Source organism: Geotrypetes seraphini, chromosome 6 (assembly GCF_902459505.1).
Source record: "Geotrypetes seraphini chromosome 6, aGeoSer1.1, whole genome shotgun sequence".
NCBI lineage: Eukaryota > Metazoa > Chordata > Amphibia > Gymnophiona > Dermophiidae > Geotrypetes > Geotrypetes seraphini.
The window spans coordinates 110082993-110109007 of NC_047089.1; the positions used below are offsets into that span (position 1 = coordinate 110082993).

General features: G+C 43.2%; 1 protein-coding gene across 7 annotated transcripts in view; it reads right to left on the minus strand.

Moving 5' to 3' along the window:
* Positions 1–17891: 17891 nt before the first annotated feature.
* Positions 17892–26015, minus strand: part of RGN (regucalcin) — a 677053-nt gene continuing 668929 nt past the window's right edge. For all 7 annotated transcript variants that reach the window (XM_033948729.1, XM_033948730.1, XM_033948728.1 and 4 more), the window contains one exon: positions 17892–19532. In XM_033948729.1, coding sequence (XP_033804620.1) covers positions 19482–19532 — 51 coding nt within the window. In that variant the 3' untranslated portion in view covers positions 17892–19481. The remainder of the gene's footprint in view (positions 19533–26015) is intronic.

The following is a 26015-nucleotide window of genomic DNA, read 5'->3' on the forward strand; positions in this document are numbered from 1 at the left end:
TGAAAGTACATTGAAAAACTACACTTAGACCAGCTTTTCCCTCGCCTACATTTGCTACGCTGTTTAGATGCAGTCTGTCATCTAAATAACGTCTATGTAATGCCCGCCCTTAACCAAGCCCATGTCACACTGCTGTTACACCCGGAAAGGTAGACACGGCTATTCCCTAAACTTGTACCTATCTTGCGTCTGTGTTCTATGAATGCCTAACCAACGCATAAACATGTCTATGTCCCAATTAACGCTTGTTAAGACCCTTAAATTGCTCATCCACTTAATTCGGACACCTAAACCGCGCCGAAAGTTAGGTGTACTTTACAGAATCTAGGCCTTACTGCAGTTGGAACAACAATGAATACATAGATTACAAAGCCTCCAACTGCGAGGCTTAAATTCAACCATTAATTGGCAAACATTGTTTTTAGATGACTCATGAAAATACCTTTGATAACTTTGAATACATTAACAAAAAGATTTTAAAAATGAGTGAAGTATTTGGTTTTAAAAGTACTGAGTTTCCATTCTTTAGACTGTTAGTTCAAATAAAGTTATTTGGGACTAGTCTTTAAGCCTGTTACATTAACAGGTGCTAGAATAGATGTGTGTCTGTCTTTTTTTCTGTGTCTCTCTTTCCTTGGCTGTCCACCACCACCCCTTGCCTGCTCTCCCTGTCCAGCAGTAGCCTTTCTCCCTTCCTTTTACCTCCCCCTTGTCCAGCAGCATCCCTTCCCTGCTCCCTCTGTCCAGCAGTAGCCCTTCTCCCTTCATTTTACCTTTTACCCTGTTTTCGGGGTCTGCAGTGGTTTCGGGGTCACAGCGTCATGGAAGAAAGGCAATGTTTAAACCACCGCAGGCTCCTACTGATGGGGAAACTGCCGCATGCTCTATTGTGCATGTGGAAACCATCGAATGAAACAGTCGCATTCCTGCCCCACGTGCCTCAAATCAAATTCGGCACGGCGGCAGGGATCATGGCCTCCTAAGTTCGCATGCGCGCTTAGGATTTTATTATAGAGGACAATCATGACATCAACATTTTACATTGGTAGCTTTCAGTTTAAAATGAATGCTGTGGCACCTATTTTTTTTCAAACATAATGCTAAGAAACATGAATGGAAAACTTCACCATTCTACTAACAGGTTGAATTAAATTAAAATATAGTTTTTAAAAATAATTTAGAGGCTTACGATCCTAACAGTACATTGCTGCCAAACTCTCACCATTCACCTTTATAATTCCAGTGTTATTTTTTAAAAAGCCTTAATGAATACATTGGGGTGGTCGGCTCCTGATGAAGCATTGATATGAAATGGAGAAGTTCCGTAAAGCGCAGAGCAGTTCACCCGGACTGCATTACAAAGACTGGATCACAGAGGAAGTTGTTGGATTAAGGCACATACAAGCATCTGGATTTAAACCAAGTGGACAATTTTTACAATAATATTTTCAATACATTTGTTAGACTGAATGGACAGAATGAACTATTTTGGAGGTTTTTCTGATGTAATAGCTCCTATTCAGAGATTTAAAGCATGAAAGCTTTAAGCTTTGTCTCAGGTTCACTTGAAGTTTTTTCTTTCATTTTTAAAATAATATACGTCAATATACATTTTGGTGTATTTGGTCCTTTTTGTTGAGTAGTTGAGTAGTGATTAACACCTCTATTAAGTGACAGCACCAGTTTTACCAAAGAATTGGATTTCTCACCTATGTGGGATGTTTACAAGGCAAGTATTTGTGGGGAAATCTGTAATGCTAAGATATCTAAGAAAGGGAAAAAAATAAATTTAGAAAAATATATGAAGTATTACAAATGCAGCACACTGAGGGGGCGTGGCTTGGCAGCCCAACATGTCAGATGTGTAATCACTGCTCTCCCTCTACCTTGGGTGTTTTTTTTTCAGAAGGGTGAAACGGTTCCTTGATTTTGGTTAAAATGAGATTGAATTGTAGATGAAGTAAAAGGGGAAAAAACGAAAGTGATTCCTTTTAGTGTTGGCTCATTTTGCTGGAGAAGAGAACGGGGAGAAAAAGAAGAATTTAAGAGTGGCCACGGAGAAGATATATTGACTGATTTATTCATGGTTCTCTGATTTTGGTCAGCAATTGCTCCCGGGTGTAAGAAGTGCTGCTAGCGATAGGAGCAAGTATTGGAAACGGAAATAAAGTGGCTCTGTAGCGAACATCGTGGAGCTGAAGAAAACAAAGTGTAGTCGGTACCTTTTTTCAGTTCCTGTTTACTGCTTCCTGCCAAAAATTGTTTTTGATTGGTTTTAAGGTTGAAAGGGGTGGTTTTTATTAAGGCAGGAAGAAAATGGATTGGGTAGAGTGGCTTGATATACAAAAAGGGCTGCAGTAATAATAAATACAAAGTGACGGTTAAGCCAGAAGCTTGAAGTTCCTGAATGGGATCCTGCACGTCTGAGTAATCGACAGAAGTTACTCATAGCCACTATATTTTTCTCCTGTTAACTGTGGGAATTTAACATTGCCTTTATATTAAACTAGCTGATGCCCCGGCGTTGCACGGGTATTAAATTATAGCAATAACACTGTAAATGGATTCAAATAAAGATACTTTATAGTGGTGAATGAAATTTTATCCCAGGACAAGCAGGCAGCATATTCTTAACGCATGGGTGACGTCACCGACGGAGCCCCGGTACGGACCTTTTTAACTAGAAAGTTCTAGTTGGCCGCACCGCGCATGCGCGAGTGCCTTCCCGCCCGACGGAGGAGAGCGTGGTCCCCAGTTTCTTCGTTTCCGCAGAGCGAAGAAGACGCATGTGTTTTCAACGGCCGTTGAAAAACTAATTTTTGCCTTCCCGCTCGCGTATTTTTTCACTTTTTTCCTTTTTTCTTATCAGATTCCCTTTATTTTTGTTTTCAAAAAAAAAAAAAAAACAAACTCGTCGAGTTTTCCTTATTTTTTCAGGCTGACCCCGGTGGGGCCTGTTGCCACCATACAGGCCTCCGGATTCGATTTTGCGGAGGCCGTGTTTCCATTCATGCCCCCTCAACCGGGTTTTAAGAAGTGCCAGCGGTGTGCACGCCCGATCTCCCTCACCGACCCACACAATTGGTGTCTCCAGTGCTTGGGTCCAGAGCATCGGGCTGACACCTGTACCCGCTGTGCTACGCTTAAAAAGCGTACTTTGAAAAATCGGCAGATCCAGCAAAATATTTTGTTTGGTACCGGATCTGCCATGGAACCGGCTGCGACGTCGACGGCACCACAAAATTCGGCACCGATGACATCAACACCACCGGACCCTTCCTCGGGGTCGTTGGGCCCAGGTAAGCCGGCTAAGAAGCCTCCCACTTCCCTTGAGCGCCCTCCTGCCACGGTTGCGACACCGGCCCTCCCGGCGTCGCACCGACCCCACAAACGCTCCGCTCCGATCTCGGTGAGTGCCTCATCATCGGCCTCCTCATCGCCGGAGCGTAGAGCGGCACCTATGGTACCGAAGAAGAAAAAAGCGGTACCGGTGCCTTCCCTGGACGACCGCATCGCGGCCATACTCCAAACACAGTTACAGGAGCAGCTGCAACAACAGCTCCAACAACTGTTGCCGGCGTTGCTGGCACCGCACCTTCCGGTACAGGACCGGTCCGAGCCTCACACTGTCCCATCGGTGTCGACCCCCTCGGTACCGATTAATACTTCCATGCCGGTGCTCTTGGCAGAAACACCTACAGTACGTACCCGTGATGCTGCCGACCCTGTCCGGTCCCAGGAACGACATCGGTCTTCCTCACCCGGTACCGCCTCGGTGCACTCAGGCAAATCTCTTTCAAAGACCCGCCATACCGAGCCCTCCACACCGATGACCAAACGTACGCACCCCGACGTTAGGGACCCAGATTTGTGGGAAGACTCCCCTCACGGTACCGAGGAGGACGTTTCATCAACCGATGAAGAACCCTCCATGACCGACACCGTCTCCAAACCAGAGTAATCCTCTTTCTCCAAATTCCTTAGGGAGATGTCAGCAGCTCTTTCCATTCCCTTGGAGTCCGACTCTAAAAAGTCTCAGGCTTTCCTCGATGCCCTAGACTTTGAGCAGCCTCCCAAAGAATTTCTGAAGTTGCCCGTCCACAACATCTTACGGGAAACTTTCTATAAAAACTGGGAAGCTCCCCTCACGGTTCCTGGAGCCCCTCGTAAATTGGATAGCTTGTACCGGGTTATTCCAATCCCAGGGTTTGATAAACCTCAATTGCCCCACGAGTCCCTCCTGGTGGAATCTATTTTGAAAAAATCTCAGGTTTCCAGTGTATATGCCTCCACCCCTCCTGGCAGAGAGGGAAAAACCATGGATAAATTTGGTAAGCGCCTTTTCCAAAATGCCATGTTAGCCAATAGAGCCAACAACTACACCTTCCACTTCTCCTTCTACATGAAGCATCTGGTGCAACAGCTCTCCTCCTTACAGAAATACCTTCCTGAACGTAAGGTCCCTCTTTTCCAGCAACATATTTCCAGCCTCTTCCAACTCAGGAAATTCATGGTTCGCTCCATCTACGACTCATTTGAGCTGACCTCTCGCGCATCTGCCATGGCGGTGGCCATGCGACGTTTGGCATGGCTGAGAGTCTCTGACCTGGACATTAACCACCAGGACCGCCTGGCTAACGCACCTTGTCTGGGTGATGAACTCTTCGGAGAGTCCCTGGACTCAACAACCCAGAAACTCTCAGCACATGAGACCAGGTGGGACACTCTGATTAAACCTAAAAAGAAGACTCCACCTGCTCGCACCTACAGACAGCAGTCTTCATACCAGCGCAGGTTCTCGGCCAGACCTCTCAACCCGCCTCAACAGCAGCCTCGCCAACCTCGTCAACAGCATCAATCTCAGGCTCGCTCACAGTCTCACCAACCTGCCAAGCCTCTCCCTCCGTCAAAACCATCTCAGCCCTTTTGACTTTTTCCTCCAGGGCATAACCAGTCTCCCATCATCATTGCCTCTTCCTCAGCCTATCGGAGGTCACCTCCAAATCTTCCTCAGCCGTTGGGAGGTCATCACATCAGACCAATGGGTCCTCAACATCATTCGCCACGGCTACTCTCTCAACTTCCAGACTCTTCCACCAGACAATCCTCCCGTAGAGTCTGCTTCTCACTCCTCCCAAACCCCCCTCCTCCTGAGGGAGGTCCAATCCCTCCTTCTTCTCAATGCCATCGAAGAGGTGCCTCCGGACCAAAGGGGTCAGGGATTCTACTCCCGCTACTTCCTGGCTCCCAAGAAGACAGGAGACCTTCGTCCCATCCTCGATCTCAGGGACCTCAACAAGTGTCTGGTCAAGGAGAAGTTCAGAATGCTCTCCCTTGCCACGCTTTACCCTCTTCTCTCTCAACACGACTGGCTATGTTCCCTGGACCTCAAAGAGGCCTACACTCACATCCCAATCAATCCGACTTCACGTCGCTACCTACGGTTTCAGATACAGCACCGTCACTATCAGTACAAAGTGCTACCTTTTGGCCTCGCTTCATCGCCCAGGGTGTTCACCAAGTGCCTTATTGTGGTGGCGGCCTTCCTCAGGTCTCACAACCTCCAGGTGTTCCCCTACTTGGACGATTGGTTGGTGAAAGCACCTACGTCTCCACTTGTGCTACAAGCCACTCATCACACCATCTCTTTCCTCCATCTCCTGGGGTTCGAGATCAACTACCCCAAGTCGCATCTGCTTCCCACACAGCGACTTCAGTTCATTGGAGCAGTTCTCGACACCACACTAATGAGGGCGTTTCTCCCCTCCGACCGTCAACGGACCCTGCTCCACCTCTGTCGTCAGGTGCTCCTTCATCACTCCATTCCTGCCCGACAGATGATGATCCTCCTGGGCCACATGGCCTCGACGGTCCATGTGCTTCCTCTGGCGCGACGACACCTCAGGACACCTCAATGGACTCTTGCCAACCAATGGTCACAGATCATGGATCTTCTTTCTCATCCCATCTCTGTGACATCGTCTCTTCAGCAATCTCTTCAATGGTGGTTGAACTCCTCAAATCTTTCCAGGGGTCTACCCTTTCATCTACCCCCTCACTCCATGATCATAACCACGGATGCCTCCCCCTATGCGTGGGGAGCTCACCTGGGAGATCTACGCACCCAGGGACTCTGGACCCCTCAGGAGCGTCAACATCACATCAATTTCCTGGAACTCAGAGCCATGTTCTATGCTCTCAAGGCCTTCCAGCACCTTCTCTGCCCTCAGGTCCTTCTCCTGTGCACAGACAATCAAGTCGCCATGTACTACATAAACAAGCAAGGCGGCACCAGATCTCGCCTCCTTTGTCAGGAGGCTCTCAGCATCTGGACCTGGGCCACGGCCCGCAATCTCTTCCTCAAGGCTGTCTATATCCAGGGCGAACAGAACTCCCTGGCCGACAATCTCAGCCGCATCCTTCAACCTCACGAGTGGACTCTGGACCCTTCAACACTCCACTCCATCTTTGCTCGCTGGGGCACTACGCAGGTGGACCTCTTTGCAGCGCCTCACAACCATCAGCTACCCCAGTTCTGTTCCAGACTCTTCTCCCCTCATCGTCTGACCCCAGATGCATTCCTGCTCGTCTGGACGGATCGGTTCCTCTATGCCTTTCCTCCACTACCTCTGATGTTGCGGACGTTATCTAAACTCCGCAGGGACAGGGCCACCATGATTCTCATGTCTCCTCGGTGGCCTCGCCAACACTGGTTCTCCCTCCTGCTTCAGCTCAGCTCCAGGGAGCCAATTCCTCTTCCTGTGTTTCCTACTCTACTTACGCAGCAACGTCAGTCTCTACTGCATCCCAATCTGTCTTCGCTCCACCTGACAGCTTGGTTTCTCTCGGGCTGACCTCTCCAGAGAATCTGTTTCAGCCTGTCCGTCGCATTTTGGATGCCTCCAGGAAACCGGCCACCCTCCAATGTTACCATCAGAAGTGGATCAGGTTCTCCTCTTGGTGTCTACTGCATCATCACGATCCCACCTCATTAGCGGTGGAAACTGTACTGGACTATTTGCTCTCTCTGTCCGACGCTGGCCTCAAGTCTACCTCAATCAGAGTCCACCTCAGTGCCATCACTGCGTTTCATGAGCCTATCCTCGGAAAACCTCTCACGGCTCATCCACTGGTTTCCCGGTTCATGAGAGGCCTCTTCAATGTCAAACCACCTCTGAAGCCTCCTCCTGTCGTCTGGGACCTGAATGTGGTTTTATCAGCCCTCATGAAACCCCCTTTTGAGCCTCTTGCCACAACTTCGCTCAAACTTCTAACATGGAAGGTGCTTTTCCTCATTGCCATCACCTCTGCCAGGAGGGTTAGTGAGATGCATGCACTGGTCGCCGATCCACCGTTCACTGTTTTTCACCATGACAAGGTGGTTCTGCGTACCCATCCTAAATTCCTTCCCAAGGTGGTCTCGGCTTTTCACCTCAACCAGTCCATTGTGTTGCCTGTCTTTTTCCCTAAACCCCATTCTCATCCTGGGGAACAGGCGTTGCACATGCTGGATTGTAAGCGTGCCCTTGCATACTACCTTGACCGTACCAGGGCTCACCGCTCGTCCCCTCAGCTCTTTCTGACCTTCGATCCTAACCATCTAGGTCGTCCTGTCTCTAAACGGACGCTTTCCAACTGGCTTGCTGCCTGTATTGCGTTCTGTTATGCTCGGGCCGGTCTCTCACTGGAAGGTGCTGTCACGGCCCACAGGGTCAGAGCTATGGCTGCTTCTGTGGCTTTCCTCCGTTCCACGCCCATCGAGGAAATCTGCAAGGCTGCCACTTGGTCCTCAGTTCACACGTTAACTACTCACTACTGTCTGGATGCCTTCTCCAGACGGGATGGACACTTCAGCCAATCTGTGTTACAAAATTTATTTTCCTAATGGCCAACCATCCCTCCTCCCTCTCTGTTAGCTTGGAGGTCACTCATGCGTTAAGAATATGCTGCCTGCTTGTCCTGGGATAAAGCACAGTTACTTACCGTAACAGGGACAGCAGGCAGATATTCTTACGTCCCACCCTCCTCCCCGGGTTGGCTTCTTAGCTGGCTTATCTTAACTGGGGACCACGCTCTCCTCCGTCGGGCGGGAAGGCACTCGCGCATGCGCGGTGCGGCCAACTAGAACTTTCTAGTTAAAAAGGTCCGTACCGGGGCTCCGTCGGTGACGTCACCCATGCGTTAAGAATATCTGCCTGCTGTTCCTGGATAACACCTGTTACGGTAAGTAACTGTGCTATTTGTTTACAGCTTTATAAAAAGTACAATATTCAAATTATTATGTGAAATATTTGACAAAATGAATATAATACAATTAACACAAAACTTGATTATAAACAACATTTTTAGTTTCACCTCCAGGAGCAAGAACATATAAATTCTTGGGTGAAGAGACCCCCAGAACATATCACCCCAGGTAGTGAGGGATCTGCATACCAAGTTTTGTTCAAATCGGTCAAGCCGTTTTTGATTTACTGTGAGAATGGCAGCTGTTTACAATTTTATGAACATATAAATTCTTGGGTGAAGAGACCCCCAGAACATATCACCCCAGGTAGGGAGGGATCTGCATACCAAGTTTTGTTCAAATCGGTCAAGCTGTTTTTGATTTACTGTGAGAATGGCAGCGCGTGAGACCCCCAGAACATATCACCCCAGGTAGTGAGGGATCTGCATACCAAGTTTCGTTCAAATCGGTCAAGCCGTTTTTGATTTACTGTGAGAATGGCAGCTGTTTACATTTTTTCCATTGACATGAATGGATGAAATCTGATGTTCTGTTTGTAGCTCCGCCCACGTGTGGAGGTGGGCCGCGAGACCCCCAGAACATATCACCCCAGGTAGTTGGAATTACTGTGAGAATGGCAGCTTTTTACATTTTTTCCATTGACATGAATGGGTGAAATCTGATTTTCTGTTTGTAGCTCCGCCCACGTGTGCGGGTGGGCCGCGAGACCTCCAGAACATATCAGCCCAGGTAGTGAGGGATCTGCATACCAAGTTTCGTTCAAATCGGTCAAGCCGTTTTTGATTTACTGTGAGAATGGCAGCTGTTTACATTTTTTCCATTGACATGAATGGGTGAAATCTGATTTTCTGTTTGTAGCTCGGCCCACGTGTGCAGGTGGGCCGCGAGACCCCCAGAACATATCACCCCAGGTAGTGAGGGATCTGCATACCAAGTTTCGTTCAAATCGGTCAAGCCGTTTTTGATTTACTGTGAGAATGGCAGCTGTTTACATTTTTTCCATTGACATGAATGGGTGAAATCTGATGTTCTGTTTGTAGCTCCGCCCACGTATGGAGTGGGCCGCGAGACCCCCAGAACATATCACCCCAGGTAGTTGGAATTACTGTGAGAATGGCAGCTTTTTACTTTTTTTCCATTGACATGAATGGGTGAAATCTGATGTTCTGTTTGTAGCTCCGCCCACGTGTGCAGGTGGGCCGCGAGACCCCCAGAACATATCACCCCAGGTAGTTGGAATTACTGTGAGAATGGCAGCTTTTTACTTTTTTTCCATTGACATGAATGGGTGAAATCTGATTTTCTGTTTGTAGCTCCGCCCATGTGTGCAGGTGGGCCGCGAGACCCCCAGAACATATCACCCCAGGTAGTGAGGGATCTGCATACCAAGGTTCGTTCAAATCGGTCAAGCCGTTTTTGAATTACTGTGAGACTGGCAGCTTTTTACATTTTTTCCATTGACATGAATGGGTGAAATCTGATGTTCTGTTTGTAGCACCGCCCATGTGTGCAGGTGGGCCGCTAGACCCCCAGAACATATCACCCCAGGTAGTGAGGGATCTGCATACCAAGTTTCGTTCAAATCGGTCAAGCCGTTTTTGATTTACTGTGAGAATGGCAGCTGTTTATATTTTTTCCATTGACATGAATGGGTGAAATCTGATGTTCTGTTTGTAGCTCCGCCCACGTGTGCAGATGGGCCGCGAGACCCCCAGAACATATCAGCCCAGGTAGTGAGGGATCTGCATACCAAGTTTCGTTCAAATCGGTCAAGCCGTTTTTGATTTACTGTGAGAATGGCAGCTGTTTACATTTTTTCCATTGACATGAATGGGTGAAATCTGATGTTCTGTTTGTAGCTACGCCCACGTGTGCAGGTGGGCTGCGAGACCCTCAGAACATATCACCCTAGGTAGTGAGGGATCTGCATACCAAGTTTCGTTCAAATCGGTCAAGCCGTTTTTGAATTACTGTGAGAATGGCATCTTTTTACATTTTTTCCATTGACATGAATGGGTGAAATCTGATTTTATGTTTGTTGCTCCGTCCACGTATGCAGGTGGGCCGCGAGACCCCCAGAACATATCAGCCCAGGTAGTGAGGGATTTGCATACCAAGTTTCGTTCAAATCGGTCAAGCCGTTTTTGATTTACTGTGAGAATGGCAGCTGTTTACATTTTTTCCATTGACATGAATGGGTGAAATCTGATTTTATGTTTGTTGCTCCGCCCACGTATGCAGGTGGGCCGCGAGACCCCCAGAACATATCATCCCAGGTAGTTAGGGATCTGCATACCAAGTTTCGTTCAAATCGGTCAAGCCGTTTTTGCGTGATCGCATACCTCCGATTTTATATATATAGATATAGATAGATAGATAAAATACTTTCTTCAATGACTGAGATGTTCTCCCATTAAAGTATATGAAGGGCTTGAGGTTACAGCTGTCTTTTGATATTCAAGGGAGCTTCACTTTGTAAGATAATATTTGTTCCTAAACTATCTGTCTTTCACTGCTGACAGGTTTACATAGAAACATAGAAAATGACGGCAGAAAAGGGCCATGGCCCATCTTAGCCTGCCCACTATTGACCCACCCCCTAACTTCCTCCATGAAGATCTTGATCCCACATGGTTATCCCATTTTTTCTTAAAATCTGGCACGCTGCTGGCCTCAATTACCTGTAGTGGAAGATTATTCCAGCGATCGACCACCCTTTCGGTGAAGAAATATTTTCTGGTGTCGCCATGAAATTTCCCATTCCTGATTTTCAACGGATACTCTCTTGTTGCCATGGGTCCTATAAGAACAAATATGTCTTCTTCCACCTCAATACGGCCCGTGACATATTTGAAAGTCTCAATCGTGTCTCCCCTCTCTCTACGTTCCTCGAGTGAGTATAGCTGCAACTTACCCAGCCGTTCCTCATATGGAAGATCCTTGAGTCCTGAGACCATCCTGGTGGCCATTTTCTGAACCGACTCAACTCTCAGCACATCTTTTTGGTAGTGTGGCCTCCAGAATTGTACACAGTATTCCAGATGAGGTCTCACCATGGATCTATACAACGGCATTATGAACTCTGGCTTACGGCTGACGAAACTTCTACGGATACAACCCATGATTTATCTAGCCTTGGATGAAGCTTTCTCCACTTGATTGGCAATCTTCATGTCTTCACTAATGATTACTCCCAAGTCTCGTTCTGCTGCAGTCCTTGCTAGGGTCTCACCATTTAGGGTGTAAGTTCTGCATGGATTTCTGCTGCCAAGGTGCATGACCTTACATTTTTTGGCATTGAAATTTAGTTGCCAAGTCTTTGACCAATGCTCCAGTAAAAGTAGGTCCTGCGTCATACTGTCGGGCACTGGACTTTTGCCTACTATGTTGCATAGTTTGGCATCATTGGCAAATAATTTTACCTCAAAGCCCCTCAGCCAAGTCTCTTACGAAGATGTTAAATAAGATCGGGCCCAAGACCGAGCCCTGCGGCACTCTGCTGATCACCTCCATCGTTTATGCTCTATTCTCTGCTATACAACTAAATATAGTAAGTGACTGACTAAGCTATCAGATAGAAGATTGATGGATGTGACTGTTGGAAAATTCTGTGTCAATCTTCTGTTATATTGAAGTTTTGAGGTTTTTTAAAAAAATGTGATGTGCTTATTAAATTGTGGGATCAATGAAAATAACCGATACAGTGAAGAGATGATGAAATATTAAAATCATTTAACCTTGATTTTATCTAATAAAGAATCAGCTGCCAGCTTTGTATCAAACCAAAACAGACTATATCTACAGCTACATCTATTAAAATTCAGTAAGAATAAAGGAAAAGGAAGGAGAGAAGAAAATGGAAGTTAACGGAAAAGTGGGGAAGCATCTACATATCAAGCCAAAATGGAGAAAGCAAGTACTAGTGGACATGCAAAGAGGATGAAAGCAGATCCTCCAACTCCTAGGGTTCCACTTCCAAGAGATGAATTAGTGCAAGATACAAACATAATTGTAGAACTTAGAGACATCATGCTAGAAGTGAGAGAGGAGATGGCTAACTTGGCCAAACAAATGGAGGCTGCAAGCACTAGAGCTGTACAACTGGAGACAAAAGTGGAAGGAATACTAAAACAATGTCAGCAAGATCATAATAAAATGCAAGGAATTGAAAGGCAGATGGAAGATCTGGAGAAAAGATCCAGATGGAATAACTTGAGAATTCTGAGACTACCAGAGGGAATGGAGGGAAAGAATGCGGTGGCTTTTCTTGAAAGTCTAGTGATGAAACTGGTACCTTTAAGCCCTAAATTCCCTATAGAAATAGAGCGGGCCCACAGAATTCCTGCAAAATCAAATCGAAAAGGATATCCATGTCCTTTAATATTTAGAGAGTTGCATTTTCAGCAGGCAATTGAAATATTGATCCTTACTAGTTTCCAAAGATATATCCTACAAAGACTCAAAATTACATATTGTTCTGGATTTTGAAAAAAAACAGCTAGTAAATGCAAACAAGCTTAGAGAATTGGGGGCTAAATATGGCATCTTCTGTCCAACTGTGATGCAGGTTACACTTGATAATAAAATGTAAGTTTGAAGACCCTGCAAAGTTGATGGAATTTTTGGAACAGAAAGAACCTATGTCTATATTCTTGTTTATTTTCCATTTCCAAGATCTATATAAAGAGAAATGTTTAATGTTTTATTAAACGAATAAAAAGTGAAGAATAAAGAAGAGGAAGGAAGAAAAGAATTGACAGGAAGAAGGGAAAAGGAAGAAACAAAGAAGATATACTCTGTACTATAGAAAGAAAGAAGATATACTCTGGTACTATAATAAGAATGAATTGAATTCAATTGCATACTCCTATTAGTAAAATATTTATGAAGAGGTTCAGAATCATAACAATAGTATGGTTTTATATAATTCCTCTTTTTTGTCTCTTTTCTTTGGTAAGGTGTAGTTCAATCCCAAAATGTTGACAAGTAATGGATAATATATGGAGGTTTTAGTCTTATATTGGGTATTACAATAAGTGGGTGCTAAGTTTTATATTAGAATAATAATTTTATGATTCTGATACCATATCACTTGTGGTTTTACAGTCATAGAAAGGATTAAATAAATATTTACTTATTTTTTAAAGTTCTATAAATGGGGTATGAGGATGGGAGGTTGGAAAGATGGATGGAGGGAGTGTTATATTAAAGTATAGATGAATTTTTAAGAAATGAGGTTCTTTATTATATTTATCATATGATTGATTTTATTATAATATACAATTTGTCCTTTTAAAGATAACACTTAATAGATTTTTATTAAAGGTTTAATTGAATATATACAGGTTTATTATAATTTTTGGGAAGAATAAAATATGTATGATCCTTATGATAAAATAAGATATAAAAAGGAACTTAATGCATAAGAACACCTGGGGGGTTGATATTGTAACTCCGCATGAGTGCTTCCAAGCAGGCATTTTGTGTAATGGGGGTGGGGGCAGGAATTTTCTTTGTATGGGATATTGGACGTGTATGGGCGATTTGGAGGGAGGAGGATCAAGATATATAATGAGGGGGGAATGGATGTGTAATAGCGTGGATAGATTAATTTGGATGAATTTTATTTTAAGATTATTAAGATGGTACCGCATAATTAAAATACAATGTCTTTGAAAATATATTCTTTAAATGTCAATGGTCTCAACCACCCTATTAAGAGGAAGAAAACATCTTTTTTGAAAAGACAGGGCGGATATATATTTTATTCAAGAAATTTATCTGCAATAGAATCAAGGAAATTAGAAGGGGATTGGGTCAAACGGTGTTTTTATGGCCCTGCTGTAGGGAAAAAAGCTGGAATTGCTATCTTGAAACAAATGTTTGGCCTCGTTCAATATGATCCTCTGGGAAGATGGATTCAAATGAAGATGAGCTCAGAGAAAGATACCTTGATGCTGTTTAATATATATGCACCTAATTCAAATCAGGCGGAATTTAAGAATCTACAGTTGATTTTACCATCATCTGCCTCCAATTTAATATTGGCAGGGGACTTTAATGCTGTAATAGATCCAAATACTGGATAAAAAACCTAGTAAAATATTAAAATCATTAGGATTAGGATTGGATAATTTGGTAAAATGGAGTTTAAAAAATATTTGGAGGATTCTCCATTTCAATGATCGGTAATTTTCATTTTGCTCCCATGTTCATAAATCATTTTCAATAATTGATTGTGTTTATATCAGAAAATTTAGTTCAACAGGTAAAAAAGGCAACCATAGATCCAATTATCTTATTGGATCATGGGGATGTTTGGATCGAATGTGCTATAGGTGGACAAGAAAATAATAGGCCTTTTTGGAGATTTGATAATGCAATGCTGGCAGACTCCAACTTTATAAAGGAATTTCAGTTGAAAATGAATGAATTTTTTCAGATCAATGCTTTGGAAGAAATCTCTATAGAAACTTTATGGGATACCTTTAAGGCTACCATGAGAGGACACATAATTTCGTATTCAGTATATAAACTTAAGGTTTAGATTAGATTAGATTAGATATTAGAAAACAACTAAAGATTTTCTTATCTTGGAACAAAATATTAAGGATCTGGAGTTAAAGTTGAAATTAGATTGGGAACAAAATACTTTTCAGAATCATCTAAAAGCAAAATATAGATATGAGATTTCTTCCAAGTTGGCCAAGAAAGTTGGTATCTCATAAAGCTTTGTATTATGGAAACTCAAATAAAGCGGGAAGATTACTGGCTAATTATCTAAAAAAAGGAAAGTAAAACAGTGGTGATTACAGATGAGAATAGTATAATTCATTCTCAAAATGGAAACATTTTAAAACAATTTTTGAAATTTTATAAAAGCTTGTATTCTGAGTATTATTTAACTAAAGAGAAAGAAGGTTTAGAATTTCTGCAGTTGATTGAGGGACCTAAAATTCCTGATATGAAAAGTAGTGTCGATTTACCAATTTCACAAAAAAATTCAGACAGCTTGAAGTCTCTTAAAGTTGGATCTGCTCCAGGTGGTGATGGATATACGGTAGAGTTTTATAATGCCTTTCAAATTACCTTGGTACCTCATCTATTCAATTTATATCAGACTCAACTGACTAAAGGTTGTATTACAGGTACTATGACAGAATCTTTAACAATAGTTCTGCCAAAGCCAAATAAAGATCCTACCTTGGTTTCAAATTACAGGCCTATTTGATTAATATGGATGGAAAATTGTTAGCGAAGTTATTGGCTTTACGTTTGGCCAAGGCTATCCCTTAAATTATTGGTATGTACCAAACGGTTCATTGCTCAAAGACATTCTTCAAATAATACCAGATTGGCCTTTCATATGTTAAACCTGACAAAGGATATGGATGATCCAGCTTTCTCAGTATCCTTAGATAAGGAAAAGGCCTTTGATCGAGTGGAGTGGACCTTTATGTATCAGGCAATGGATTGGTTTGGTATTGGTTCTGGATTCATACAAATGATTCAAACCTTGTATAGTTCCCCTTCTGCCAGATTGTATATAAATAATACTTTTTCAGAAAGGTTTTGTCTGGAAATGGGAGTTAGACAAGGATGTCCATTATCTCCTTTGCTTTTTGATATTGTTCTGGAACCTTTACTTTTAGCTATTCAACAAGCGAAAGAGAAACATGGTATTCCTTATGCAGGTCGGGAATATAAGGTCTCTGCATATGGAGATGATATTTTTGATTCATTTGAGGAATCCTGAGTCGACCATTCCACATTTACTAGATTTAATAGATAGATTTGGAAAATTATCTGGTTACAAAATAAATTGGAGTAAATCGGAGGTTTTTCCATTAAATGTACATTGTGCAAAAGGATTATTTGATGTGTTTCCTTTTATCTTGAAGATGGTATAAAATATTTAGGGATTTGGATAAAAAGTACATTGGAAGAAACGATGAAAGTAAATGAAAAATCCTTATTGCTGAAGGTCACGGAAATGTGTGAGCAATGGAACCCTCTACATTTGTCTTGGGGGAGTTCAAATGGTCAAAATGATGATTTTGCCTGTGGTTTGCTACCAAATGGGTATGTTGCCAGTTTATTTTCAAGGGTCCTTTTACAAAAAGTTAAATAGTATTCTGACAAAATTTATTTGGCTTGGGAAAAATGCAAGAATTGCTTTAGTATCTTTGCAAAAACCAATTGGAGAGGGTGGGGTAAATTTTCCCAACTTTTATAGGTATCATCAAGCCTATATAATGTGTCAAGGTATGTATTGGATCCTCCCTGAGCTGGAACATCAGCCAGATTGGTTATATCTTGAATGGAAAATTATGTCCCCGATGCGACTATCTCATGTACTAAGTATCAAGCTACCCAGATATGCTAAGGACAATATAATTTTATTGGATACATGGAAAACAATTAAATTTATTGACAAACTAACAGAAGTTCCTATAATGAAATCTACTTTACAGTCCTTATGGTTAAACTCCAAGATTCAAATAGGCGGTGTTGGGATTGCCTGGAAGAATTGGATGCAGGCAAGTATTCGGACATTGGACGATGTTATGTCTAATGGAAAGCTGCTTGATTTTTCATGGCTGCAACAATCATTTGGAATTTTAAAGTCTCAACAATATAGGTGGTTGCAGTTGAAGCAGACTATTCAGAGTGGGTTCCCTGAATGGAAAAGTTTAAAAACTTATAGCTTGCAGATCCTTTGCTACTAGACAGATCTAGTAGGACATCAGGCCGACCAGTGGTACAAATTTAATTTCTGGATTTTTAAATAAAAAGCCAAAAAATAGTCTTAGAGACATCTGGAGCATCGAGATAAAACAGTATATTTCTGTATATCGTTGGCCACAAATTTGGACTTGGAGGTTGAAATGTACAGCGTCAGCATCTATGAGACAAACATGGTTATTTTTATTGCATAGGAATTTTTGGACCCCAGTTTGTTTACAAAAAATTGATAATTCTAAATCTAATAGATGCTGGCATTGTCATATTAATATAGGAACTTTGGATCATCTGTTATATTTTTGTCCATTGATACTGGAAGTCAATTTGGGGACAAATTAATCTCATTCTTGAATCATCTATCCCCTTGTCATATGAGGCGATAATTTGTGGTACACTGCTTCATGTTAAAACTACCTTAGATATAAAAGTTATCTTCCTGATCTTAACAGGAATATGGGTTCAACTGATTACTCAAAATTGGAAAAATTATGATAGGATTAACTTTACTTTTTGGTGGGTAACTGTGTACCACGAATAAGTATGAAAAGATGGCAGAACATTTTGGGAATAAGTCTTTTAAAGATGTATGGAGTTCATTGACTAATTTTATTGTCATATTTCTTTCTTTTTTTCATTATATTGTATGCACATTCAGGGTGGGTGGGTAGGCGGTGGGAAATATATTTTGAAAAGTTAATTTCATTATAATATTTAAATTATTTTATGAGCTATTTAAATAAGTTAAGGAGGGGAGGAAATGATTGTTAATGTAATAATTATATAGTTAAGTGTTTTTGTACAGCTTTTCTGATAAGATCATTTGTATTACACTATCAAAGTTTGAAAATCAATAAAGATTTAATAACAGAATTGTACACAATAAAAAAAATGCAGCACACCAAAAGTAACAATTACTTTAATCAATTTCAGTCTCATACAAATGGATTAAATTGATAAGTCATCAAGCTGATAAATCTATTTCCAACTTGCTGGATATTTTTTATATAACAAGAACGGTGGTAGACTCCTTGCATAACATTTAAAATCATGGAGAAATAGCAAAATAAAAGATCAAAAACAATAAGCGAGATTTGAAGCTTCAGGATGCTAATGTCTATATACTGTATTCACTATATGCTTCTGATTGTGTTTTCAAAAATTCATGTTTAAAGTTTATTTTAAAAAATTTATACCGCTTCAAATTTCTAAGCGGTGTACAACAATAATAAAAAGAAATATCTTTAAAAAGGAATAAAACAATTGGAATTAAAAAATTATACAAACCATGTTGGGTTTGTAGACACAAAAACATATACTAACTGCAGACAATTGGGAAAGAAGGATGGCACTACAATATTTGAGAAAAGGCACACTTAGGGAAGAAACAATAGGTAAGGGTAGAGGCTGTAGTTGATTTAGTCCTGAAAAGGACAGTTTTATCCAAAAGCATCTTCAAATAGGAATGTTTTTAGTTTTGCTTTAAATTGCTTTGTTGTGGATTCGATTCGTAAATGATTAGGCAGCGAATTCCAAAGAGGGTGCAGTGACAGCGAAGTTATTGGATCTCAGTGTATTAATTAGTTTTAATGATGGTATGATGAGAAGATTGTGTGATATGGTATAGTCCTTTCTATCCGGTATGAAGCATCTTGTGCTATCATATGAAGATAGGGAACAGTGTGGGAAAGGACATTTACAGCTGGAATTACTAATGTAATACATTAAGCTTAATCATGCATTAACATTAATATGTGTTATTAATATGTTAGTCCAACTGCATATACTCAAATGGTCTTGAATGCTGGTAACTAGCCATAAACTGCTATTAATGTTCATAAGAGCACTGGGCCTAGAGACACTGCTTGTTAAATTCTTCAGAACTTTGAAATAATTATTTTTAATATGATTTTGATTGGATTTATCAGTGAAAGCTTTAGCAGAGAGAAGTAGTTCTGGGAGTCATCCATGTAGTCTGAGTTGCTACAAAAACTGCATAGCCTTGTCATTTTTTTAATGAAAAACAGTATAAGGAATTTTCACTGAAGCCTTAAATATTGTTCTAAAAAAACCTTGGATTTGTCTATAACATTTCACCAGTTGATTAATGATGATTGTAAATGTTTTGCTACCAGGATGGATATTGAGAAATAACAGCTTTGATTTCATTTGTATCCCCTCTGATAGATGTAAATGTGTACTTCTGAAAGATTGGGATTCTTTTTAGGTCATGATACCTTGATCAAAAATGATTACTTAAGTTGTTAAGACTACATGATATCTTTCTTCCTGTCTGTAGAGATTTAAATATATATTTTAGCACATTTCTTAATTTGTCTCAATTTGTACAAATACAAATAAAGAAAATTTATCAATACAGAAAGTATTGCTTATGTGTAAATTTGCTATTTTATAGAAGATTTTAATAACTATAATTTTTCTTCATCTTTTCTTCATGATCTTGACAAAATTCAGAGATAAAATACTGCCTCTAACCAGCAAATGTGTAGGGTGCTATTCCTTTTACATTTAGTCCCGATATCTGTAAAACAAAATGGTAAGTTAAAATCCATGCTGTTCAGAAGATTAGAGTATCCTTTGTCCACATCATAATTTAGCACGTACAATTCAGCAATACAATTCCATACAATTGGATACGAAAGAGTCCAACAAAGGAGAGACCCATGCAAAAGACAATAAAAAAGTGGGGTTAAATCAGTTTATTGTATAAGTCTGCAAAGATTCAAACTTGACATAGCACTGTGTTTCGGCATATAATGTGCCTGCCTCAGGGGTCATAAAACATTAACAACCTTGTGAATCTTTCAGACATCAGTATGGGTGTCTAATAGTGACCACAAACATCCTGAACTTTGGTCTTTATAGCTTTTCAACTGAAAAATCTAAGTGTGTGATATTGTAGTCATAGACACCCATACTGATATCTGACAGATTCACAAGATTGTTTAGTCTCCTGTTTCTAGTTTTATAAGGTCCACCGCAGAATATGTTTGACCCCTGAGGCAAATGCACTATATGCTGAAACACAGTGCCGTGTCGGGTCTGAATCTTTGTGGACATATATAATAAACTGTTTTGCTCATTCTCCTGGCTCTACTTCATAAGGTCACTGTAAAATCACTTTTTTTATTGACTGCAATACAAACTTGTCTTTCTCAGTAGTTTTGACTACAAGAAGCTGAAGTGTTCCCATGGAGAACCTGTAGTATTTATTATAATCATGTTCTCTTAGGCTTCTGTTGCTGGGTCCTCAAATCGGTTGGGCTGGGGCTTGAGGTGACTGAAGCAGGAAAGTGACCAATGAACATTCCTGTCTTAGTCACCTCAAGCTCCAGCTAATCAGGTTTGACGACTCACTATATATAAAACCAAACTGCAGACCTCGCAGTACATGCTGAAGAAAGTCACAGCATGAGGGCTAAGACGTCGGTTCTACCTACCCAAATGCAGTGAGAACCGGAAAACTGCAACAATTATAATTCCATATTTTTTTTTAAACCCAGTTATAAATCCTAAATCACCAATGAGAAAGACAATATAGTCTAGTCAAGATGAAAATTATGTGTGTAATCAGGTAATTATTTTTTATATACTACAGGCTTGAACAAGAAAGGTACAATAGCTGCAAATTATGGACAGACTAATCCATAGTTGCTTCTGCCCTTCTGATGTCACAAAATGGCACCCCTAGCAGTAATCTCTATATAAGGAAATGTGACAACCCCTTGTGGTAGTACTGCAAGAATACCATTAGGGCTTGATCAGGGTGGAGTGGTTGGGGGTGGGGACAGTACTGCATCTCTAGCGATGATGTGGCCCAAGAGAACAGTCACAGGCTGCTGCAATAACCTGCTTGTGTAGTGGGATCGCATGTAGTATTTACCATGGTAATTAGTGTGAGACAAACCACAGGTTGGTGACTCCTGTGATAAATGAGGGTGTGGTAAAAGTTTGCTACATCTTGATAACTTCCCCCTTATTCTGCAACCAGTGAGGAGAGCCAAGAAAAAAAAGCAAAATAAGACTCCTAATGAGGTTACATCATGTGCAGCTCATGTCCCATAATTGTAGTATCTCAAAGCTCCAACCTTTTTGCACCCAGGATCAGTAAAACTAAATTTGGCATATGACATTTACAAGGAAAATGCAAGAGATATTAGCCTCCCAGGGCCAGCAACAATGTCAGAATGTCTGCCTTCTGTCCTGTGAAAAAGCAGCGAAGTAGTCATGTACAAAAATTAAAAAACTGACTACACAAACCATAGCAGGACTTTCTTACCCACTTCTACTCAGATCATTTTCATGGACTTTCCTGCCTTCACATGCAATTTTATTTTAAGTTAGCCTTATTTTCTGTTACTCTATCCTAGTGTATCTCAACATGCAGTACACGTACCCTTGGGGGTACGCAGTATGACCACTGCGAAGAATATTTCCTGGCCACCTGTCCGTCGAAGCAATGCAACTGTTGACACCAGGGCTCTCTCGCTGCCCACCCCACATGCTAAAGCTGGCGATTCTTGCCCGCCCCCTCCTGAAGCTGACCCACAGGGCTTTCCTCTGGTGTCAGTGCTGATGTCAAAGAAAATCAATCCAGGGAGGTTCCCAGTTACTTCTTTGCTGCACTTGGTCCTTCTGCCTTCAGCGGCTTAGGGGGCATGCAGCCAGCAGCAGTTCACACACTGATGTCAGAGGAAAGGCTTGTGGGTCAGCCACATGCAGTGTATGTATTGCCTGTGGATCACCCCAAGCTGCTGAAGGCAGATGGAGCGAGTGCAGCTCGAACAAGGGGACACAATCTGGGACAAAGGTGGGAAGGAACGTGTTGGGGCTTTGGTGAAGCACAATTCTGGGACAATGGAAGGAAGGGAGGTGGCATGAATATGGGACATGGGAGGGAGGAAGGGACTAGAAAGAATTGGGCATGAGTGTGAGAGGGAAAGGAAAATTGGGCATAGAGAGGAGAGGTAGAGATGCATGGGGAAGAGATGAGGGAGAAATGTTGAATGTGATGGAGAGGGAACAGAGATTGGGGAGGAATATTGGACATAGTGATGGAAGGAGATATGTGGCAGATAGACAAGGCAACCCAGTCAACATTGTATATCTGGATTTTCAGAAGGCGTTCGTCAAGGTTCCACATGAACGACTACTTCAGAAAATTGTGATCCATGGAATCGAGGGTGAAATACGCAGATTAAAAACTGGCTGGAGCATAGGAAACAGAGATTGGGGGTAAATGGACAATACTTGGACTGGAAGTGTCACCAGTGGGGTGCCTCAGAGCTCGGTGCTTGGACATGTGCTCTTCATCTTTATAAACGATTTGGACATTGGTACGAGTGAGGTGATTAAATTTGCAGATGATACGAAGTAGAGAGCTGCACGGGGACGACGGGAATCCCGCGGGTTCCCCCTTTGGGTCACGGGGATTCTGTGGGGACGCCCCCTAGGGTCGTGGGGTTGGATGCGAGGCTCGTCTTCTCCCTACCTGCCCTTCCTCCGATGTCAGTGCTGACATCGGGAAGACTTCCGTTCCAATCGGCTGTGTGCTGCGATCGGCAGTGGTGTCCCAAGGGGGGGCGGGGAGGGAGGTCTGCCCCGGGTGCAGCCATAGGGGGATGCACAGCCGGCCAGGTCCCCTTACCTTTGTGGCGCTTCCTTCGACCGACAGGCCCGGTCCCATAAACCTCCCTGCCCTGTAGCCACGAATCTAAATTACTTTCTTACAGCAGCTTCAATACTCCAGCTGCTGTAAGAAGGTAATTTAGATTCGCGGCTACAGGGCAGGGAGGTTTGTCGGACCGGGCCTGTTCTGTTGTCAGTCGGGTAGGGAAGCGCCACAAAGGTAAGGGGCAGGGAGGGAGGAAAGGGAGTGGAGAGGAAAAGACAAGGTAAAATGGGGGAGGACGCTGAAAGCACTGGGGAAGACGGGGGAGAAGGACGCTGAAAGGACATGGGGAAGACAGAGGAGGGAGAAGGACTCTGAAAGCACATGGGGAAGACGGGGGAGAAGGACGCTGACAAGACATGAGGAAGAGAGTGGGGAGAAGACGCTGGTAGGAAGAAGACAGAGATGCCAGACTCGGGGGAACGGAGGGAAGAAGATGGGTGCTAAACCAATTTGGATGGGAGAAAGGGAAAGGCACAGTAACAGAGCAAATGGAAGACGCAGAGAGAAGAGAGACAGTGGATGGAAGGAATTGAATGAGAACATGAGGAAAGCAGAAACCAGACAACAAAGGTAGGAAAAAAAATTTTTTTTTTTTTTTTTTTTTGCTTTAGGATAAAGTAGTATATTAGTTGTGTTGATAAAAATTTATAAACATTAGAAGCTCTGGTACAAACCCGTTTACAAAGTATGTATTCTTCCCAATTAATATTTCTCAATTAGTCTTTTTGCTTATTTGTAAATGGGTTTCTACCAGAGCCTTTAATTCAGTAGCATAATTAAATGAAATAACTTTCTGTAGTTTATAGGTACGGGTGGGGAAGGAGGGGATTCCTCGCAGGGACGGATGGAGACGGAGGGATTCCTGTCCCCACGCAACTCTAATACGAAGTTATTGAGTAGTGAAGACACGGGGATTGCAAAGATCTGTATCATGACATAATCAAGCTTGAGAAATGGGCATCGACATGGCAAATGAGTTTCAACGTGGATAAGTTTAAAGTGATGCATGTCGGTAACAAAAATCTCATGCATGAATACAGGATGTCCAGGGCAGTACTTGGAGAGACCTCCCAGGAAAGAGACTTGGGAGTTCTGATCGACAAGTCAATGAAACCGTTCGCGCAATGTGCAGTGGCATAAAGGGTGAACAGAATGCTAGGAATAATAAAGAAGGGGATCATGATCAGAGAAGGTTATCATGCCGCTGTACCGGGCCATGGTGCGCCCTCATCTGGAGTACTGCATCCAGCACTGGTCGCCATACATGAAGAAGGACACGGGGGTACTACTCGAAAGGGTGCAGAGAAGAGTGACTAAAATGGTTAAGGGGCTGGAGAAGTTGCCGTACAGTGAGAGATTGGAGAAACCGGGCCTCTTCTTCCTTGAAAAGAGGAGACAGGGGACATGATTGAAACATTCAAAATAATGAAGGGAATAGACTTAGCAGATAAAGACAGAGGCCCAGATTCTGTATAGGACGCCCGATTCTGTAACCAGCGTCCATGTTACAGACGCCGGTTAGAGAATCTGGTTAGAATAGAGGCGGCCGCTACACTTATCGCGGCAAGGGATAAGTATAGCGATCGCCTCTGATTGCCGGCAGGAGGGTGCTGAACCCCTCCTGCCGGAAAGCTGCCCCTACCCACCGAAACTAGATCGCCGGCAGGAGGGTACTGAACCCCTCCTGCCGGAACCCCTCCAAACTCCCAGTCGCCGGCAGGAGGGTGCCCAACCCCTCCTGCTGGAAAGCTGGACCCCCCATGCTAACGACCTCCCCCCAATGACTCATCCTCCCCCCAACTAACCTTTAAATGTAGGCTAACTGGACGGGTCTTGCTGCCGTCCAGCTGACAGGCCCGCCTCGTCCCGGCCCATCCCCTCTAAGTCTAAGGCCTGATTGGCCCAGGTGCCTACGAGCCTGGGCCAATCACACCTTAGGGTTAGTGGGGATGGGTGGACCCGCTATGTCTAAGGCCTGATTGGTGCAGGCTTCTACAGCCTGGACCAATCAGGCCTTAGACTTGGGAAGGGGCAGGCCCGTCTCATTTCGACGAGGCGGGCCTGTCGGCTGGACAGCAGCAAGACCCGTCTAGCCAGCCAACATTTAAAGGTTAGTTGGGAGGTTAGGGGAGTCATCAGGGGGGAGGTCATTAGCATGGGGGGGTCTGGCTATCCAACACGGGTTGGGCACCCTTCAGCCGGCGATTGGGAGTTTGGGGGGGTTCCGGCAGGAGGGGTTCGGCACCCTCCTGCCTGTGATCTACAGTTTTGGGGGGCAGGGGTGGCTTTCCGGCAGGAGGGGTTTAGCACCCTCCTGCCGGTGATTGGGAGTTTGGGGGGGTTTCGGCACCCTCCTGCCGGTGATCGCACAGGCAGCCGCGGCTGCTATACTTATTGCGGCAGGGAGATCCCTTGCCGCGATAAGTATAGCGGCCGCGTCTACTTACAATGTAGGACAGCATTTTGCTGGCCTACATTTTAAGCGTCTCTTCCTCTACTAGGGAGACGCCTAGGTTCGCCTAAGGCCCTTAGGCGTCTTGCAGGCCTCCCTAGGCTCCCAGAGGTGCCTTCAATATAGGCGGCCTGCCTGGGAAGCATTTTTTTTTTTTTAAACGTGCATCCCGATTGGCTGATTAGACAGCTGTAGGACGCTTACAGCTGCCTAAAATTGGGACAGCACTTTGCAGAATCAGGGCCAAGATTGTTCACCCTTTCCAAGGTAGGGAGAACGAGAGGGCATGCTCTAAAGTTGAAAGGGGATAGATTCCATACAAATGTAAGGAAGTTCTTCACCCAGAGAGTGGTAGAAAACTGGAACGCTCTTCCGGAGTCTGTTATAGGGGAAAACACCCTCCAGGGCTTCAAGACAAAGTTGGACAAGTTCCTGCTAAACTGGAATGTATGCAGATGAGGCTGGACGCATTTAGAGCACTGGTCTTTGACCTGGGGGCTGCCGTGTGATCGGACTGCTGGGCACGATGGACCATTGGTCTGACCCAGCAGTGGCGATTCTTAGGTTCTTATGGTACTGGAGAGAGGTGATAGAAGAAATGCCGGCTAAGTCTAATAAATTTTTCTCATTTTCTTTTTTGTTTCATGCAGTTGTACTGTGGAATTTGTTGCCATAAGAATAACCAAGGCAGTAAGAAAGCAAATTGTGAATTGACAGTGCAGGGCATCCAGCAACCTAATTTTCTATTTTGGTGTGAGGGTATAGGAATCTAGACCAGACATGGGCCAAATCCGGCCCGTTTAGTTTTTTAACCCGGCCCGCGGCATTGTAGTTTGCCCTTTTCTGCAGCGTAAGGCAGGGTTTCTAAATGTGCAGTA